The sequence below is a fragment of the Eptatretus burgeri genome, chromosome 10 (assembly GCF_056783735.1).
Source record: "Eptatretus burgeri isolate ZD-2024b chromosome 10, Ebu_testis_v1, whole genome shotgun sequence".
NCBI classification, from domain to species: domain Eukaryota; kingdom Metazoa; phylum Chordata; class Myxini; order Myxiniformes; family Myxinidae; genus Eptatretus; species Eptatretus burgeri.
The window spans coordinates 74321228-74343376 of record NC_140970.1 but is presented as its reverse complement, the minus strand read 5'-3'; the positions used below and the strand labels follow the sequence as shown (position 1 = coordinate 74343376).

Here is a 22149-nt window from a genome sequence, read left to right as displayed (position 1 = left end):
GCGTGTGCGTGAACAACAGCAAGATGGGAATTTTATTCGATTAAACACTTCTACATCAAAATTGTGTAACAGTATTTAGATGAAATGGTTTGTGCAGATTGGGGTTTCTGTAGGGGGGGGGGATTAAACATTGCTGTGCAAGCAACTGTTTCAGTTCTAATATATAGTATCCCACAGTATGCATGCTGATGTGTTTTTTGTAAGCGTAAAACATTTCTTACAAATCAAAACAGAAAGCTCAAAATAATGCACAAAAGTGATGTTTATTGTTCAATTCACTCACTCCTTCATTGTTTACATATGATAATCGGCTCCAATTAACCGAATTGTATTACATTATTTTAGTCCCATTAATGACCATGTTTGAGAAAAGCATCCATTGTACATCTATTGAGAAGGTAATGAAACCAGCAACAAATCTGCTAAGTTTCAGGGACGTGCCTTGAAAACTTCTTGGGATTTTTCTGAAGTGTGTGTGTGTATGCATCAAATAATGGAGACATTCCCAAAGAATGGATGTCGGTAAATATTTTTAAATTTGCAAAAAAAATTGAGACTGCATTTTCAGTTTTATAATGTCGAACTAATGGATTTTAACTGTTTTTACATGTTATTTAAGAATTTTACATTCACCAACAAAATTGAAGTGGTTGAGGCAGATCCAGAGTGGAGTTGTGTGCAGATGACAAAATTACACATGACATTGTGGAAACTGGGTGTATATATATATATATATATATATATATATATATATATATATATATATATATATATATATATATATATATATATATATATATATATATATATACATACATATACATACATACATATACATACATACATACATACATACATACATACATACATACATAAATACATACATACAGGGTGAGTCAAAAGTAGCGCCCGATTTCTGTTTTTTTCGGCTGTCAGATTCTTTCTGGGAGGTCATGTTAATAATTGTCTTGAAGATTATTAATTTTCGTAATTTATTTATTTTTTATTTTGCTTTATTTTGTTGTTTTTGCTGCAAGTTTGGAAAGTTACTGAATTTGCACCAAATTGAACCATGAATTACCTTTCAATGAATCAACGCATTGCGGCCGTGAAACATTACTACAAATGTAATGAACAACCAACAATGGCGGCATGCCGTTTGGCACAGGAATTCGATATTAACCCACCTCGGGGAAGAAACATACGATTGATTGTCGAGAAATTTGAAGCAACAGGGTCGGTAGCCACTGCAAAGAAGTCCGGTCGTCCGAAAACGGCAACAAATGTAGCTAAGGCTGAAGAAGCCATCAGAAGACTGGAACAAAGTCCGCAAAAGTCAACTCGCCGTTTATCTGCAGAGTTGGAAGTGAGCCAATCAAGTGTTCTCCATATCCTTCACCAGAAAAAAATGGAAACGTTACATTCCACGCTTACTGCATGCCCTTCAGGATGGAGATGACGACCGCCGTCTTCAATTTTGCGAAGAGTTCTTAGCTAAACTTCACGAAGAGGACACAATGCTAGACAACATCTGGTGGTCAGATGAGGAATGTTTGAAGCTTAATGGCACAATTAACAGACACAATTGTGTCTACTCGGCTGTGAATAACCCAAGAGTGACAGTTGAGAAGGAGGTAAATTTACCTGGAGTGACAGTTTGGGCAGCCATATCTCCATTAGGGATAATTGGACCCTTTTTCTTTGAGGGATCTGTCACCGCAGAAATTTACTTGGATATGCTGCAAACCTTATTTTGGCCCAGGGTACATGATCAGGACTGTTATTTCCAGCATGATGGAGCTCCACCTCATTATGGACGTTATGTTAGTCAGTGGCTTGATGAAAACTTTCCCAGAAAGTGGATCGGTTGCCGTGGTCCGATCGAGTGGCCGGCACACTCCCCAGACCTTACACCTCCAGATTTCATTATTTTGGGGCTCATGAAAGACCTTGTTTATCGTGAAAAGCCTCGTACCATTCGGGAATTGAAGGCTCAAATCACTGCAAAGTGTGAGGAAATTGATATCGAACTCTGCAGACGTGTGTGCCGCTCTGTGCCTGCTCGGCTGCAATTGTGCATCGATCACGAGGGAGGGCACTTTGAAAATTGCAAATAAAACAGCTTGGTACAGTTCTGTAATAATTTTTTCTTGAGTAAATGGTTAGATAAACATGTCATTCATTTATTTCTCCCTTCTTGTACACTGTAATACAAATGGCAAACAAACAATCAACTGACAGAAATCGGGCGCTACTTCTGACTCACTATATATATATATATATATATATATATATATATATATATATATATATATATATATATATATATATATATATATATATATATATATATATATATATATATATATATATATATATATATACACAAAGCCTGGTGTTGGTGTAGCGGCTTGGGATCCAAAAGGTCCTGAGTTCAAGACCCGTTGGCCACTTGAATTGATACACACCAGGAGGTTGACTCAGCCTGTCATCCTTCCGAGGTCGGCAAAGTGAGTACCAGTGTACTGGGCCCGGTGTATGCCCCGGTTAAAATAGGTGTACCATATCCCTGTGTCGCATGAGGTGACCAGGGTTGCGTCAGGAAGGGCATCCGGCGTAAAACCTGTGCCAAATCACTATGCGGATCATACGGATGATCCGCTGTGGCGACCCCTACCAGGAGCAGCTGAAAGAAGAAGATATATATATATATATATATATATATATATATATATATATATATATATATATATATATATATATATATATATATATATATATATATATATATATATATATATATATACAGTAATCCCCCATTTCTCACGGGGGTTACGTTCCAAACCTCCCCGCGCAAAGTGAAAATCCGCGATGAATGGACGCCTCCCCAAAAAATTGACTCATCTGGTCTGGTCGGTTTGGCAGTGATTGGGTTTGAGGTGCTGGAGATCGACTCGTCTTGTCTGGTCGGTTTGGAAATGATTGGGTTTGAGGTGCTGGAGAGCGACTCGTCTGGTCTGGTCGGTTTTGAGGTGCTGGGTACGATCAGTGCTCGTCCAACGGCGGCAAACCTTTTTCCTTCCCGAAGCATATTGAGCACCTTTACCTTCTCCTGGAGCGTCAGACCTTCCTCTGGCGCTTTGGTTCCTTTCCAGAAGCCTTAGAAGGTGCAGGGCGTTTGGGCGGCATCGTAAGGCTTGGAGAAAAAACGTAGAAAATATTCGAAATTCACAAGCGAAACTTTGTCTCGTGCGTTGTGTGACTGGTCGAGCACCACGCGTTATTATTTATTGCTTAAATAATTTATATTTTGTATATTATTACCGCAATGTACCGGGGGAATCCACAGAAAAAATTAGTTACGTTCCAAGGGAAAACCCGCGATGAACCGGGGGCACGATAGGTGAACCGCGATAAAGCGGGGGTTGACTGTATATATATATATATATATATATATATATATATATATATATATATATATATATATATATATATATATATATAGATATATATATATATATATATATATATATATATATATATATATATATATATACACATATATATATATACACATATATATATATACACATATATATACACATATATATATATATATATATATATATATATATATATATATATATAAATATAATTTTCATAGTCGACCTACATATAGTACTTGGCATGATTACCAATTTTGAAATGATCAGGATAGAGTGGATTCAGGTGCCATGTTATTTGTATCCACAATTTTCTTTAATAAAAGATAATCTCATTTACTCGTAACATCAGATATTGCTTCTTTTATTTTTTATTGAAGTCATGGTTCAACTTCTGCCCAGTAACTTCAACTTCTTGTACACTCCTCACCACAAACTAAAATCCAATTGTGTGAAAGTGCACCATGGTTTTGCATGAACAGCTGGCAGCTCTTCGGAAAGAGATTGAGATTCGAATGAAGAAGAGCGTGAAGGAAGGACACACAGTTAGCTCAGAGGTAAGTGATTCCAGCTTGAGTGTTTTCATTATTTTGGGGCTTGTTTGAAGAAAGTGAAATTTGGAGACAGGTCGAAGATTATGACAAAGGAATATTCAGTACGCTTTTCTTTCCCTCCGGAAAACCTTCGCATCACGTGTGGAAAACCTCCAATGTGTCCTGCGATGTCATTCCAGTTCATGCTGAGTTGTGCTTTATGCATTACAAAAGTTTAAATTTTGTGCCAAGATGGACAATAAACTGGCAAGAGAATTAAAATGGCCAGACGAGGCAGTGCACAAGCACTGCAAGCCCCACATTCATGTAAAGCAGTTGGATTTTTATTTGAATCTTACAATCAGATTGGTAGTTATTGACATTATGGATTGATCTCACATGGCTTACATACATACTTCTGGCTCCTACCCCCTCTCCCGCTCTCCCGGTGTAATATTTGTAATGCATACAAAGACTGCACAAAATGATTTCCAATTAAATGAGTAAGAACCGTTGTTTAATGCTCCCTTCCCCCAACCCCACCATCCCCAAGTTGTTGATCTTCTTGCTCCAACAGACGATATCACTCAATGTGAAAGGTCCCGGTCTCCAACGAATGGTGTTGGTTGACTTGCCTGGCATCATCAGCGTAAGGAAACAAAGCATTATTCATTCTTTTCTTTTTTTTTGACATCCTTTATTCTGAATGATGATTTATTAGCAAATTTGGTATGTAAAGAGAATGTTTTTTCCCCTTGAATAATGCTCATGATCTCTTCGACCCCAAATTAACCCATTACCAAGGACTCCCTTTTCAAAGGTTATTGTGATTTCCCCCTCCCACACAGCCTTCTCGCACCTCTTTTCATTTGTTAATTGTCGGTTGATTTGTTCATTTTCTGTTTCATCCCCACTTTCCCCTTCCTCTTCTTGCTGTGTTTCATTCAGCTTGTGTCCAGATTCATCATCCCATTTGTCCTCCCCCCCCCCTCCCCTTGATTCACTCTCACTTCTACTCTGCTGTTGGTGTTTCCTGCTTTCCATTTTGTTCCTTTCCATTCTGCTGTTGCTCTTCCATGAACCTCGATCATGCATACAGAAAAATAAAACGCATGCAGGATGAGAAAATTAGAAGACGTCTCGTTATTTTTAGTCCCCTACTGGTTTCACTGGAGGGACTACAGATTTGCTCTCCATCTGTCCGTCCGTCCATCCGTCTGTCCCACCTGTGGTTTTTCCAACTTGTTTTTTTTTCCCCATACCTTTTAACATATTTAACTGAAACTTGGTACATTGCTTTATGATGCCAAGTTACAGAATAAGTTTGAGTTTCAGGGCGTTTTGTCAATTTTTCGCAGTTATGCCATTTTTGGAAATATCACATCAGAAGGGGACATATAATGCAAAGTAATTCTCTCTTGTTTTTTTGGAATTCCATGGACACTGGGCAATCAACTCAGTGGTCGCAATTGTTTTTTTTTTCTCGCATGAGCATGTGTATCTGTGAATTGCAATCTTTACTTTGACAAAATAATTACCCCATTATTTTATTCCATATTAAAAAACTGTACCATAACCTGTGAAGGTATTTTTCCGACGAGGCACAAGAGGCTCTCTGCCCAGATGCTTGAACTGTGGGTTGAATTGAATCGCTTGTACGTTTTGTGGCTTCAACAACATAAAGGATGCGCTTCCAGTGGCATCCCAAACAATTTCTTGCAATGTTATTTCAACCATAAAAAACATTTTTTAAACTGCCAAATTTTTTTTTTTTACTTGCCTCCAACAATATCGGCACATTTCATTGGCCTTTTGCGAGCATTCTTGCTTAAGGCAAGGTGTGCATTCAGGAGGTCAGGTCAGGTATGGGAGCATGCGCCGAAGCAGTGCGTCGCCGCGTCCACTTTCCGCCGGTACTCCGGGGGCCTCCGTCTGGACATCCCCTTTGGCAAGTGCCTGGCCCATCCCCATCTCCTTCAGATGCTGATCAACCTGCTGCAACCATGATACATGTGGTCGGCCCATTTGCCTCCTCCACTCATTTGACTCCCTCATTGAGAGAATCTGGTGAGGAGGATCAACGTCAGGAAAACGAGCAACAGGTCCATTTGAGCTAACGCTCACGGACAATGCAGGTAACAAATCTCATTGAGTCAATGACAATGCATTGTCCTCATTGTCATTTGAGGACAATGCAGGTAACAAATCTCACCACTTACAGGTACAGACAAGAGAGCACCAACCAAGATGTCAATGAAAGCCTGGATCGTAGCTTTGACCCAGGAAACCCGTAATCCCAGCAGCTCCGACTCCTCATTCAGCACCTCGAGGCCCCCAAAATGATATCAAAACTCTCTTCAAAGATGACTGCATCATCTGCGCAATCAAGGTCAGAGATCTTGACATTCCCAAATGATGCACGATAGCTTGACCTCTCCGACGTCCTCCCCAGAATCCAGTCCATACAAGCACTGAAAAGTCGGGGGCCGGTGCACACTCATAACGAACTCCAGTAACAACTGGAAATAAGTCGGAGATGGCATCACCACATCTCACAGCACTCTCTGTACCAGAGTAGAGTTCAGACATCAGATTGATCAGTTTTGGTGGCACCCCACGTAAATCAAGAATCCTCCAGAGGCATCCCCATTCTCTGAATCAAACGCTTTGCAGAGATCAGCATAGGCTGCAAGCAGCACCTGCCGAAACTCTCGTCTGCATTCAGTGAGGACCCGAACAGCCAGGGTACTGTCAATCATTGACCTCTTTGGTGGAAATCCTGATTGCTCTCGACGCTGGTGCTCAAGCAGATGGTGGTGAACCCCATCAATAATTATCCGAGCAAAGACCTTGCCCGGCACTGAGAGTAGTGTCACCCCCCGGTAGTTGTTGCAGTCTTGGCGATCACCCTTCCCTTTCCAGAGAGGGACAACAAGGCCCCTCTTCCAGTCAGTTGGGATGATGCCTGTGTTCCAGGCAGATCACAGAACTGCATGCAACAACATGAGTACAGCATTTCCACCAGCCTTGAGAAATTCAGCATGGATGCCACATATCCCAGGAGCTTCACCCCATTTCAACCGGTTCACAGCAGCCCGTGTTTCCAGAAACGAAGGTGGATCACAGTTGACTGGAGGGTCAGCAATAGGGATAGCAACACCCCTGACATCCAACTCGACAGCTGGTGGATCAGCCTGGTACATCCGCTTAAAGTAACCAGCCCAGCAGGCCTTCACTTCAGACTCCTCTTTCAAGAGCCCACCACCCTTTGCTCTCACTGCAGTACACCAAGGAACGCAATGCGCGAATTCCCCTGCAAGCAGGATGACAATTACTTTACCATAGGTGATGCTCTACTCCCTCACAGATGCCTTGTACATAGGGCTACTTGTCCACCCTTGGTGCATGTACAGTTTTATGCCTCAGCTCCCTGAACAGCTGAGCTCTGCCATTCAGCCTGGCCCTGCAACTGGTCAATGGTATCCAGTGTCCCTGGAGAGATAAAATTCTTCTTTGCCCTACGGTGTGTTCCAAGACATGCACCGGCAACATCAATCACAGTGGGCTTGAAGGAACTCCACAACTCTTTGGGATTGTATAAAGCACCTAGACCCCCCAAATCCCCACTCAGCCTGTTCGCAAACTCCTCAGCTGCCCTCTCATCCTTGAACTTGCCAACATCCAGCCTTGGCTTGGATCGTACCATTCACCCGTATTTAAGCTGAAACTTCAGAGTTGCCACAACAAGCCTGTGGTCAGTATTGAGGAACTGAGTACTCCGATAAACCCTGCAGTTCTGGATCATCCTCCAGCGACCATCAACGAGCACATGGTCAATCTCCTTTACTACACCACCAGTGTTGGAACACCAAGTCCAGCGATGAGGCTGTGGGCACTGAAATCATGAACCATCATCTTATGTCCATGACTTCTTGCAAAGTCAAGGAATTTAATGCTATTCTGGTTCACAGTTCCAGACCCATGGGGCCAAACACATGTCTCATCACCATCCCTATCAGTTCCAGTCGATGCATTGAAATCTCCCAAGACAAGAAGAGTATCTCTTCTGGGGCACTGATCAACCACAGACTCGAGTGTGGCATGGAACGCATCCTTCACGGTGAGATCACTCGCCTCGGTGGGAGCATATTCAGACATCGGGGAAACAACACCCAAGGAGTGACGAATCCTTCGGCTCATAATACACTCGTTGACCGGTGTTACCTCAATTATCATTTGAGTCAGCTTCGCGGACAGATCTACACCAACTCCTTGGGAATGGTAACCATCAGAGCGACCAGAACAATAGTAGGTGTAGCCAACCGCCATTATCTCGCCAGTATCCGGTCTCTGAACCATCGAGAGTTCTGCAATACCGATGTCCAAACGCTTGAGGTAAGATGATAACAGAGACAGGTGATCATCCTCTCTTAGAGATTGGACATTCCAGGCACCCACCCGAAGGGACTGCCTCAGGTTAACGCAAGGAGCCACCCTCTGGTGGACGACACCTCAGCACCACTCCACCACACACCACTGCAATCTAACCCTGGCGGTTCACCTTGTGGTTTTCCTCCTATTATCAAAGAATGAGGGTGCCGAAGGCTTTGCCCCAATCCCGTCATCCGGTGAGTTGCCCTCACTGGGCAGCTGTCATCAGGGCAGCAGCACGGGCGGTAATCCCACTGAGTGGGTTTTCAGATTTCTTTACATTTGTGGGTTTCGTGGAATGAAGTGTTTTCCGGTGGCTGGAATGCAAATCATGCCACCAACCTCCTAAAAAAACGTAACCCAACTGCAGGAGGACGTCCGCAGACACAGTTGGGCACTAGAAATGGATGGCTGTTGGCTCACAAGGAGCCTCTCCACCATTTGACCTGATGTATACCCAGCACACCCAGTTAGGTTTTAATTCCTCTTGCAAGCTCTTTCACTGTTTAAACGTTGCTTTCGTCGTTATTTTATAATCTCCCGCGATTAAGCCAAAGTTTCTGGGTCTGTTACTCTTGCATCACAGACAGGTCTGTGGCCTCTGTGTCTTCTACTGACTCCTTTCTGGTATTGCAACCTCTACCCTTTGTTTGGTCTGTCCCTTCCAGGTTTTTACAGTTTGCCCACGGTCTGACTGTAATGTGCTCACCTCTACTCATTTAATCCTTTTTTTTTCTCACCTGTGGAACCAATTTCCTCAGTCTGTTCAATCAAATTCTTCCCCTCATGGCTTCAACATGGCTGTTCACCACATGCTCAGGTCATCCCCCTTCCAGACTCGTGGTCTTGTCTATCCTTATTAACCTTTTCCAACCCCACATCTTCCTTTCCAAGTTAGTTCCCACACCTCTACTCCGTCAACCTCCTTTTTAGGTCATCTCTTCGAGCATGACCTAAAAATATGGGTGTAGATGTCCTTCGAACCGTCCGTCCGTCTGTTGCGAAAATGACTATTTTCAAATTCTATCTCCTCCGCCATTTCTCAAGCGATCTTGAATTTGATTGTGGCATATGAATCTATGGGACAATATCTAAATTTGGTCGGGCCGGATTTTCGATATTCGCTTTCGTTTTCATGTCACGTGACTTCAAAGTTGGCAAAAAAATGCGAAAATGACGATTTTCAAAATATATCTCCTCCTACATTTCTCAAGCGATCTTGAATTTGATTGTGGCATATGAATCTCTGGGACAATATCTAAATTTGGTCAGGCCGGATTTTCGAGATTCGCTTTCGTTTTCATGTCACGTGACTTCAAAGTTGGCAAAAAATGCGAAAATGACGATTTTCAAAATCTATCTCCTACATTCCTCAAGCAATCTTGAATTTGATTGTGGCATATAAATCTATGGGACAATATTTAAATTTTGTCAGGCCGTATTTTCAATATTCGCTTTCGTTTTCGCGTCACGTGACTTCAAAGTTTGCAAAAACTGCCCTTCCTTCAGGAGGCTATATATTTTCTCGCAGAGATGACCGTCACTCCCGCACGGGGGTAATTTTATCGTTTTTTTTCTTTCTTTCTTTCTGTTTCTGTTTCATACCCAGTTTTTCCCTTCCTCTACTTGCATACATGAGCTTTTTCACCTCCTGTATCCTCTTCCCCATCCCCATGATCTCATTCTTCCCTGTGCCCATTCTTCTTCCAAGTGTCTCTCTCTGTTGTGCCCCTTGACCATGCTGTTGGTGTGTTCCCCCCGCCCCCCCCATTCCCCACTGTATTATTTTTTACCTCCACCCACCAAAGGTGGATGGAGGCTATGTTTTCACCCATGTCTCTATGTTTGTCTGTCTATCTGTGAGCAGGACATATCAAAATGTTATGAATGTGTTTGGATGGAATTTTACCGGCAGGGTGGGTTGTGCTAAAGACTAATTGATTCGATTTTGGTGAAGATCCAGACCCGGATCTAGATACTATAATTTTTGAGTGATTCTTCACCATTGAGAAATAGGGCCAAAAACATATACTGTACAGCACAATATCTCAGAGTTGTGGTTGGATTATGACAAAACTTGATGGATGAGTGGAATAGGTGTCGAGAACAAGCCGATTACATTTTGGTTAAGGTCTGGATGCAGATCCGGCCTATCATTGGGTTGCAAAACGTAACTATTCAGCCTGGTGAAGGTATGCGCTCTTCCGAGTGCCGTTTTAGTTTTTTTTTCTGTTGTGTTCCGGTCGGTTCTGTGTTCCATCTCTTTCCTTAGCCTCGACGTCGTATACAAAAAAAACCCAAAAACATTCAATAAGCAAGTAATTTTGCCGCTGTCTCAGACACATCTTCTGAGTGGATCATCATACATATATCTTGTCACACGTAAGTTTGCTTTCCCTGCTTCAAACCTACCTAGGGTCTTAGCTCCCCTCCACCCAGCTGCCCTCTCTCAAATGGATGCCTTCAGCTGCCTTTTAAGTTTAAAAAGAAAAAGAAAATTCCATGCTGATGCACTGAGCTTTGTAGCTGAAGGCAATATTCCATTTTGGAAAATCAAAACCAATAGCTCTTTATGTAATTTCTATTTTCCTTGTTTCTTGAAACAGACGGTGACATTTGGTATGGCACCTGATACAAAGGACGCCATCTTCTCAATGAGCAAACTCTACATGCAGAACCCTAATGCCATCATCCTCTGCATACAAGGTACTCAGGCATGTTGTGCAGCTACCGAGGCCTTGGCTTTCCCTCACTATCCTGTCACTTTCCTGGTTACTCCCTCCATGATGTTGAATTCTCTCATGACCTTTGGCCCCCGACCCCAACCGCGACTGCAGATGGATCTGTGGATGCCGAGCGCAGTATCGTCACGGACCTCGTAAGCACCATGGACCCAAAGGGAAAGCGCACCATCTTTGTGCTCACAAAGGTGGACTTGGCCGAGAAAAACCTGGCAAACCCGAGCCGGGTATGAGGACCCCGAACCCTCACTTTCCTACATCAACATTCCTTCCTTCATTCTCTCTCCCAATTTCCTTCTTTCCCCTCCACATTATAATTTTGCACTTCTATTTCTTTATCCCTCTCTTTGCAAAACTTTCTTCCTCATTCTGCTGTCTTCTCACCCCTTTCCTTCATTGTCTCTGCTTTGCAGATAAAGCAGATATTAGATGGGAATCTCTTTCCAATGAAAGCTCTTGGATACTTTGCTGTGGTGACTGGCCGTGGTAAGCCTGTATTACACAGTTGTTTTGATGTTCGAAAATGTACTCTAAGATAAGGCAGTAGAGGGCACTCTAAACTTGGTAAACCTTCAATTTGTCAAACCGAGTGTTCCACTGCAGGACTCCAGCCTGCATAAACTCATGTTAAGGGGCATTTGGCATACTCACAATGCTTACAAAGTGTGGGTTGACAAGAGAATCAGTCTTGGAATTTGTAATTTGTTCATTGTCCTGACGATAACTCTTCATCTGTTCTTTGAAAGACATCTTTAACCTCCACCAGATAATACTGTCAGAAGAGACATCCAAATTAACATCCATCCTAGGGACGGCACACTTTGTTTGGCAATGCCCTGCATGTGAAGCACGAATCCGACGGTTTATAGTCGGGTCGCGAATCAAACCCAGACCAGACGACTCGGAGACTACTGTGCGACCTCTGCACCATCCTGCTTGACAACGTACAGCTAGACAACCATAAATCCTGTAAGATTTTGAATTTGTTTGAAGACCTTGCCCCTTAAAACCCGTCGATAAAATACTTATTACAATTAGAAATGAACAGGATAGACCAACATCATAAATATATGTGGAAAAATTTGGGCCCAGACCCCAACACCCCTGTCACCCCTGTCTCTATGTTTGTCTGTCTGTTTGTCTGTCTATCTGTGAACAGGACATATCGAAATGTTATGGATGTGTTTGGATGGAATTTGACGGGCAGGGTGGGTTGTGCTTAAGACGAATTGATTCGATTTTGGTGAAGATCCAGACCCTGATCTAGATACTCAAATTTTTGATGATTCTTCACCATTGAGAAATAGGGCCCAAAACATATACTGTACAGCACAATATCAACAACACAGCAGAACCTGGGTTCGATTCCTGGTCTAGGCCTGTAATTTCCCCACATACATTTATGAAAATACTTATTTCGAAACATTGCTCAGCTCGGGCCTTAGGGCCAATCTGTTTATTTAGTATGCAAGGGGATTAAATTGAGAGAAGGCAGATAGACAAATAATGTGAGACATGGAGGAGAGGGGTTGGGGTGGGGGAAGAGAAGGAGGTCTGGAGGAGATACGAGTGAGGGTGAAGGAAGGCAACTAACTATGTCAAACTTTCTACGATATATGTGCCCCTAATATTTGCTTGAAATGTTATAGATAGACCCATTAGTGTATATAGACCCTGAAAAACCTTGTCCCATATTGTAAACCTTTCACCACCAGTGACCTTTGATGTGACTTTTCTTCGCTGCCATTTTTTTATGCCTTTGCTGATGAAGTCACCGGAGGCATTATGTTTTTGGGTTGTCCGTCCAGCTGTCTGTCTGTCCAACCATCCATCCATGATAAGTTTCCCTTACTGTGATAACTTAAGAATGGCTGAAGAGATCCAAGTCAAACTTGGTACAAGTATGCATCATGATGTAAAGATTAACCGATTAGATTGAAACGTCATGCTATCGAATGTTTTGTGTATAATATTTCTTTGAAATATGATCACATGGTGATGTGTAATATCTTATATTTTTTCTGCAGGGAACGCAGAGGAGCAGATAGAGTCCATAAAAGATTACGAGGAGGATTTTTTTCAAAACTCCAAGCTTTGTAGGTACGAGTTCTGAATGTGCAGCAGAGCAAAAGAAGTTCCGACTTTGCCTCTGCAATCACTATAGCATCATCCTGTGGTTTTTGTCACACTCGTTTATCCATTATAATGAGCGTCTCTCCGTACAGTGGGAGACGGGCTTTTGCAATTGTGTGTGCATGCATGTCTGTCTGTTTGTTTGGCATTTGTTTTTTAACTATTTGAGCTTTCATTGTCAAATTTTTAACCAACTTTTATTTTGACAATTTGAAGAACACTAAATAATAATTGGGTCAAAATGTCAAAAGGGCGAAGTCATAATAAGTAGAAATAGTCCTGATCAGCCCGTCCACCGGTGTGCTGTGCGAGATGGCCGGAATTTTTAAAATCACTTCCATATTTCTTTATTTATTTACCATTTGAGCTTCAGTGTGTCTTTCCATGCCGTAACATTTTCATCATTTGAGCTTTTGTCATCAAATTTTCAACAAAACTTAATGATAAGATTATGCTTAATTAAACAAAAAAATAGCTGTTGTTTTCTTCATTGAGGTTGCGTACAAAGCGGACAGGCTTTGCATTTTGAGATGCTTTCTAGTTATTGTTCAGACTTGTAAAATTCAAAATGCCATCAGTGTGCGTGCGTGCACCTCACCGACATCAATAGACTTCGTCCCATGAACAAAGATCATATTATTCTACAATCGACATCATCTCCATCTGTTTTAATGCACCTTAAGTCTTCCTTTTGAACTCTTCTTAACACTGTGGATGTGGCTGTGTAAACCACCTGTGTAACTATGCAAAACGTTTTCCCATAATGTTGATGGATTTCATTTTTTTTTTTTTTAACCTTTTAGTTTCAACCACATTTCTCTTCTGCATCACCATTAACTTAACAATATCTCAGATTTATACCGCAACCACATCCTCATTATTCGATCCCATTCCTTTAATTCCTGAAACAAATGGTGTGAGAAACTTGGTATTTACTAGACGCATCAGTAACTAAGACGACGGGAACGTATCAATCAAATTTTGAAATCCCTCACATTGCAATCCTTCACTGAAAAGGTTCCGAATGGGGTGACAGAACTTCCTCACTTTTTTTCATCCTCACCTTCTTCAGGTCAGGTCAGGTCTGGGAGCACGCACCGGAGTGGCGCGTCACTGCGTCCACTTTCCGCCGGTACTCCGGGGCCTCTGTCTGGCCATCCGCGAGGCAGATGCCTGGCCCATCCCCATCTCCAACACTTTCTTCATTTGCACAAAACCTAAAGATTCTTTTTGAACTCGATCTGCACCAGCAGTTACGACTTTGCCGCTGATGCAGTGCCCTTGTAGGTTAGGGCAGGAATTTAGAATTTGACCATTGTGCCGTCGAAAGCTTACCGACTCTTCACGAAGGGAAACTTTAACCATAGGAAACTTTTTAATATCCACCTAGCGTCCAAGCTGAATTTTGGCAAAAGAGACACTCAGTTTAATGTCCATCTGAGGGACAGCACACGTATTGATTAATCACCCTGTCTGTGAAACATTGGGATGACAGCTTATAGGTGGGCCGATAGTCCACCCCAGGCTAGACAGCTTCGAGACGTGTGCATTCATCTCGGCCATCACGTTAGCCCAACACCGTACATAACAGCAAGTTTAAATTTACTTTGTTCTCTCTTACCCCCCTCGACTCTGCCTTCCCATTTGTAAACTCTCTGCATGGGAACTTCACCAAAGTGCCTTCCTCTTCAAACTGCTCATACTTGTTCGATGATTCCAGATTCTGAAATAACCAGAAATCTATTGAACCATAGTGATCCTCCACAGGTTAGTCCAACTATAACTTTGTACACTTTTTGCCTTTTCACACAACTTAACTTGTAGAATAAACCTCTCGCCTCAACAAACATTACACAGTCATACATAACGAGCAATTTGTTCCATATCAAGTTGTAAACATACAAGTGTTAGCATTGTGCTGTTCCATTACACCGCCTAACAGACACTGGAAAATAATTTGTGACATTTTTCCTCGCCATCCTGCTCACTGCCACCTCACTCACCAGGTATCGGGTTGTCCAGACTGAAAATTACCTGTATGATCAGCAATAAACAGGTGTACGTGTTCACGATCCAGTTTGTTGGTGAAAGTTTAATTTATATTCTTTTTGGATCATGTTCAGCAGTAAAAGTTTGACACATCTGAGTACGCCTGATGAGTCGGAGACCTCCGATAATACTTCGTGCCGATGAACTGTCACTAGTTTAAGATAAGTTGCCTGAAATGAAGGAAAAGGAACATGCTTTCCACAATGCATTTGATGCTTACCACGACACAGTAAACATACAAAAGATTATTATCACAGCAGAAATCTCAATATGCGATGTGTTACAATGTAATATTAACATGTTATAATCGCACTGCACCATATTCTTTTTAGGTCATTTCCAATGACCTAATAATATTGGTGAGAGAAAGGGTAATATGGGTCCATCCGTCCGTCCGTCCGTTCACAATGAAGTTGAAGCGGGAGATCTGGTCATTAGTGATCCTGATAGAGGTCGATGAGACGTACACGATGGTATGACTTTCAAGGTCACCGAAGGTCAAGGTCAAGGTCACGAGGCCTTTGAAGTTGCGAAAATGACGATTTTCCAATTCTATCTCTGCCATTTCTCAAGCGATCTTGAATTTGATTGTAGCAAATTAATCTATGGGACAATATCTAAATTTTGATCGGGCCGGATTTTCGATATTCGCTTTCGTTTTCGTGTCACGTGACTTCAAAGTTGGCAAAAAATGCGAAAATGACGATTTTCAAAATCTATCTCCTCCACCATTTCTCAAGCGATCTTGAATTTGATTGTAGCATATGAATCTATGGGACAATATCTAAATTTTAGTTGGGCCGGATTTTCGATATTCGCTTTCGTTTTCGTGTCACGTGACTTCAAAGTTGGCAAAAAATGCGAAAATGACGATTTTCAAAATCTATCTCATCCTACATTTCTCAAGCAATCTTGAATTTGATTGTGGCACATGAATCTATGGGACAATATATAAATTTGGTCAGGACGGATTTTCGAATTTCGCTTTCCTTTTCGCGTCACGTGACTTCAGTTTGCAAAAACTGCCCTACCTTCAGGAGGCTATATATTTTCTTGCAGAAATGACCGTCACTCCCGCACGGGTGTATTTTTTAAAAGATAACTTTAAATCTTATAATGCTAAATGGAGGATTTTAATCAACAATCTGAATGCATTTGTCCCATCAATGGACAATTCTTATCTGCCGGTAGCATGTGATCCAAAGCGAAGTGTGAAATCACCCGTTTATAAGCGATAGGTTTCTCGCAATCACTTTTAATGGAATAAAAATGGAGATAAAGGTTCTCTTGGAAAGCAAACAAACAAATGAACCAAAAACAGACCCAGGTCACAGTTCATTGAACTATTTTCCAAACAAAAGGTAAACCTATTTTCTTTTCTTTTTTTTGTATCAGCAAAGAGTCGGCCATGCACCGCTCTATAAGGCTGCATTGACTGATGTCTATGAGCTTTATGGAGAGCACCGAGTGTTTTCACCTAAGGTGGACTTTACTGCCATGCTAACACTTCCTGCATCAGGCTCCTAACATGATCTTGACGGGTCAGCTGCAGTGTCTTGTGTGAAAGCACTCTGACATTTGCTTTCTGAATTTGAATTGATAGCTCCCACTGCTGTCAGTATAATTCTGATCAGGGTTCAGGCTGTTTAATTGGTCTGGAGATTTTTTTTGGTTTTTTTTTTTGGAAATGGTTGGCAGAATACCCTCATCGCTTTGTCCTAAAGGGACCAGAGTTGTGACATGGGATAGTTGCATCTAGTAACCACTCATGGGAGTATTTGATGCTGTTTACCTCCACCACCGAAGGTGGGTGGAGGTTATGTTTTCACCCCTGTCTGTCTCTCTGTCTCTCTGTCTCTCTGTCTCTCTGTCTGTCTGTCTGTCTGTCTGTCTGTCTGTCAGTCTTTGAACAGGATATCTCAAAAAGTTGTGGATGGTTTTGGATGAATCTTGGTGGACATGGGTGTGTAACGAGGAAGAATTGATTAAATTTTGGTGAAGGTCCGAATCCGGATCTTCTTTTGTTTTTTTAAGTGATTCCTCACCATTGAGAGATGGGGCCAAAACGATACATAACATGATCTCTCAAAACGTTATGAACAGGTGATGCCAAAATTAAGTGGATAAGTTTGTTTAGTGACAAGAACAAGCCGATTAGATTTTGGTCCAAGTACGGATGCAGATCCGGCCCATCAGTGGGATACAAATGGTAAACTTCATCCTGGCAGAGGTATGCGCTCTACTAAGAGCCGTTCTCGTTTCCTTGTTTCATATGGAGTTATCATATTTTCCTTTTGCTCAAATTACCGCAACCTCTCCTTGTGTACGTAGTACGAGGGTCGATGCCTCCTAAATCAAAATGGCAATATTAGGTGAGTGAGTGAATGAGTGTGTGTTTGTTGATTATTCGTTCGGGAATATAGGTTCGGTCACATTGTGTAATTGTCCCTGGGCATACTGGCACACAACGGCTGACCCAGACTCTGAAGGCAGACATGCTTGGATCTTCAAAGTCCACCAAGTACCAACTAATGCTGACAGACAGGACACCTAGTTTAACATCCATTTGAGAAAAAGCACACGCCTTGCCTATGAAACACCAAAAAGACAGTTTATAGATGAGTTGGGAAACGGTACTTCACTGCTGAGAGGGGGTGTCGCATCACAAAGTGCCTTCAAAGCTGGTTGTCCCTTCATCTGCAAGCATGAGTTGGTGGATCTTAAAGATCCTATGGTATCTCTCATAAAGATGAAATTAAAGTCGTCAATAGACACAGAATACAGCACGTATAATGGACTCTGTGAAGGCTGGTGTCAGTCTGCCTCGACAGACAAGATAAACAAGAGTGTGTTTACAGGTGGTTGTAATCTCTCCTTGAGCAGTTGTCAGAATGTGGGCCGAAGGCTTCCACAGGGCTCAAAGTATCCCCTGCTTTTGATTAGGATCACGTTCCAAGGAACAAATTGTGATGCATTGCTATTATCACTGAATGTGACAGTCTCCAGTTGTCTGAAACTCGGGTGACAAGCGTGTCGATTCTGAGAACGTACTGCGAGTTCCTGCAAAAGGTGATGTCACTTGGTCCACAATGTTTTCCTTTTCTACCCCCATGCCTCAAGCGTTAAATATGGTTTGCGATAGAGGACAGTCTCCTTGCCGATGCTCCAGATCACCAGCATCTCTTTTGTTCGCCTGGTGCTGAGTTTGTGTTGTTTTTGAGGCAGACAGCACCTCTTCAGCTTTTTGCTTTGGTACGAAGCGTATCTCGCAGTGTGGAACTGGATGAGTGATGTGTAGAAATGTTGCTCTACACCAGAAAAAAAATGCAAACAAAAAGATCTGAAGACTCCCACATCGATTATCGCATTGAACACTTCATTCGTCGTCATATTCTCTTCCCGATATAAGGGGTCAGGCCGAATGGTACTAAGTTTCTGCTCTGCGTTGAACACAATACTCCTTCACTTGCCTCGATGTCTCTCTAGTCTGGGGAAATTAGCCAAACCATTGGGAATAGGCCTGTGGGCTTGAGAAATACCTATCATGGTGGGTATTTTAGCAACTACAGTGCCTTTGCCTTTGATGGATTCGTGGGAATATTGTGAAGATGATTATAATGGTGTTGTGGCCTGCAGATCTGTTTCGATTGTTGTTCCTGTGACTGATGCTGTTGCGACTACCGCTAGTGGCGTTTTGAACTCGGCTGCTTATGCTGTTGTGACGACGATGAGTGTTGCTGGTACTAACTTGGATGAAGGTGATTCTGTGCTTTCAGAACATTCAGGAGTTGATGAGTTGTTAGGGGAATCAAGCAGCATGTGGCATGGATCTTTTAGCTCCATTCTTGGATTCGGCAGAGGGACCATTGTCGTCCTCTGTTGGTGGGTTTGTGTTGCTTCCTTTTCCTGTGAATGCTAATTCTGGTGTTTCTTCAGCTTTCACACCTTTTGGGGGTGATTCAGTCCACTCACATTCTCTGGATAGATGTTCTGCAGCTGTTACTGTACCCACTGCATGTTTGGAAGGAGCCAGGGATGAGTTGACGGTTGGCTTGCAGGAGAATGATGCATCGGCAGTGGCATGTGTAACCATCCCTTTGGTAACTTGCAGCTGGGGGTATCTCATCACATTGTCCCTCAAAATACACCTGGGTTCACTACACGTGCAGCAAATCGCCGAGAGAGAGGAATGCGACCGCAGCTGCAATTATTGCAGGCACGACACGGGTAAAGTATCTGAATGCTGTGCGCCTTCGAGTGTGTGATTTCACAATGGATCGTCACTCGTTTCGCAAACTTGACATTCAAGAACCTTTGGGTTTTAGTGTTCCTCTAGTGGAAGCAATTTTTGCTTTTGGTGGGATATTATGAAATTATTTTTTCCAATTACTCCTGTTTGCTACAATTTTGGGAACATTGGGAGAAGAGGAAGAATGCACAACAGTTGAATCATTTTTCAATGCTGGCACTATCAGACAGGGGTGTGGTGAATGTAACAATTCAAATGCACTGTAAGATCGTGAAAAATGAAGATATCATCACATGGTTGAGTTGATTTTGTGAGGTGCGAAGCCTGGTGGTGTGTGCTCTGGATGCTGACGGCATCAAGAGTGGAGCAGGAACCATTGATGTGCAATCAAAATCGGATCCCACATTACTTTGCCGTCTGAAGCATCTTCCAAGCAAAGTCAACATAGGGCCATTTCATAGATTTCTATGTTATCCAGGACAGGTGAAATCATGCAACCGTTGTAGTATGGAACATGTGGCATGGGCACGTAGCACCCCTAAGTGCGATCAACGTGGCTCTTCTGAGCGAAATTTGGTGGAGAGGTTTGGTGTGTGACGAGAATGAAATGATTAGATTTTGGTGAAGATCTGGATCTGGATCCGAGAATTTTTTTTCAGTGATTCTTCACCGTCGAGAGATGGGGACAAAAATAATATTTCGCACAATATCTCAAATGGTTCTGGACGGATTCGGCCAAAACTTGGTGGACATGTTGGGTGTGTGACGAGGAATAATTGATTCAATTTTGGTAAAGGTCTGAATCTGGATCCAAGAATTTTAAAAAGTGATTCTTCACCATTGAGAGATGAGCCAAAAAGATATATAGCATGATCTCTGAAAAACTTATGAACAGGTTACGACAAAACTAGGTGGACGAGTTGGTTAGGTAACAAGAACAAGCCGATTAGATTTTGGTTAAGGTTCAGATCCAGATCCGGCCAATTAGTGGGATACAAAAAGCGTAAACTGGTTCAGCCTGTCGGAGGTATTCACTCTTCTGAGTGTCCGTTCTTTGATACATCCAAGGAAGCAATTTTTTTTTTTCTAAAGAAGCTTGTGGGGCAAACTATCATTAGGTAGGCAAACTGGGAAGGCATTTCCCATCAGGTAGTCATCCAAGGAAGCTGCATTTCTCTGACTGGGAAATTTTATCTTGGATTTTCACACCCTCTGGATGGATGGTGGCAGCCAATATGGTCATCTCCGATGTATGCGTTCTTCTGAGAGGTTTACTGTGACTGTTCTTTCCCTTCACTCGCTACATTTGTACCTTGTCTCCACAAGCGTGTTCTGAACTCAATCAGCCTGGAGCTCGATCACGGTTCGTACGGGTCCTTAAAACCCATAAAAGTCCAACATTTCTGAGTTGTACAATTTAAGTACTTAAATGTCCTTAAATTTCAGGAAAATGTTCAAAAGTCAATAAAAGTCAATAAAAATCAGATTTTCCTGTTATTTGGTGAAGGGTGTTTCATTTTCCTCGCACTAGTATTCTAAACAAGGACAAATGTGTCCAAGAGCCGCGTCTTAAAAGTTTTGTCTTCACCAGAAGAAGAAAAAAAAAACAACAACTTGCGATATTTCGTCACGTGCCTTGACGGAGCCAATAGTGAGAGCCGTCATGGACAATCGTCGTTCATGGACGATCGTAAAGATACCTCTGCCAGGCGCGATGATTTTACTGATGTAACTGGGTGTAAAGACTTCCCATTGAAATTTTGTAAGCACAGGTTATTCTATTGCAGCAGAGTTATTCTATTGTGGCCTCACCTGAAGTTATTTGTTGAGGCATGTGAAAGCAAGAAGCCGAAACCAACCAGCAACTCTAACAAAACTCTGCAAGGTGCAATGAATGATAAGCTATCTGTCGCAAAACTGTCTTTTTTCAGGTCAGTAGCCAGTGCAGTTGAACCATTTTTAGCCTTGTACCAAACAGACAAACCAATGGGTCCCTTTCTTGTTCATGATATTGAGAGACTTGTCAGAAATTTGTTAGAGAGGTGTGTTAAGCCAGTTGCATTACAAAATACTTCTACTGCATATGACTTGTTAAAGCTGGATCTTGAAAAGGAAAGGGTAGAAAACAAAAAGATTGAAGTTGGTTTCAAGGCTGAAAGTGAACTGAAGTCCCTCCTGAGAACCAAGGCCATCAGTGAACGCCAGGTGTTTCAGTTCAAAGAAGAATGTTGGCTATTTGTGGTGAAATGTGTCAACAAAATCTTTGAAAGGTCTCCTCTTAAGTATAGTTTAGCCAGAAATATGGCTTCTCTGGATCCCAGGTTGATGGTGAACACTCAAAGTCCAAATTCAAATGCCTGTTGGAAAATTTGGTGACTCTGAACAGAGTTGATGGTGATAATGTATATATGTTGGTTGCGAGTTACAAAGAATTACTGCATGATGTAGCAGGGTGTGAACTGAAGTCTAGGTTAAAGGACTTCAAGGTTGAAGATGACAGGGTAGATGTGTTACTCAATGAATGTGTGGGTAAAAACAAGAAGTTTGAGAAGTTGTGGGGGGTAATTCGT

General features: G+C 42.2%; 1 protein-coding gene across 4 annotated transcripts in view; it reads left to right on the top strand.

Moving 5' to 3' along the window:
• The window catches only part of OPA1 (OPA1 mitochondrial dynamin like GTPase), a 106617-nt gene that overhangs the window by 30002 nt on the left and 54466 nt on the right, over positions 1-22149 (top strand). For all 4 annotated transcript variants that reach the window (XM_085899003.1, XM_085899001.1, XM_085899002.1 and 1 more), the window contains 6 exons: positions 3926-4000; positions 4554-4625; positions 11014-11113; positions 11245-11375; positions 11562-11634; positions 13176-13248. In XM_085899003.1, the coding sequence (XP_085755129.1) occupies positions 3926-4000; positions 4554-4625; positions 11014-11113; positions 11245-11375; positions 11562-11634; positions 13176-13248 (524 nt within the window). The remainder of the gene's footprint in view (positions 1-3925; positions 4001-4553; positions 4626-11013; positions 11114-11244; positions 11376-11561; positions 11635-13175; positions 13249-22149) is intronic.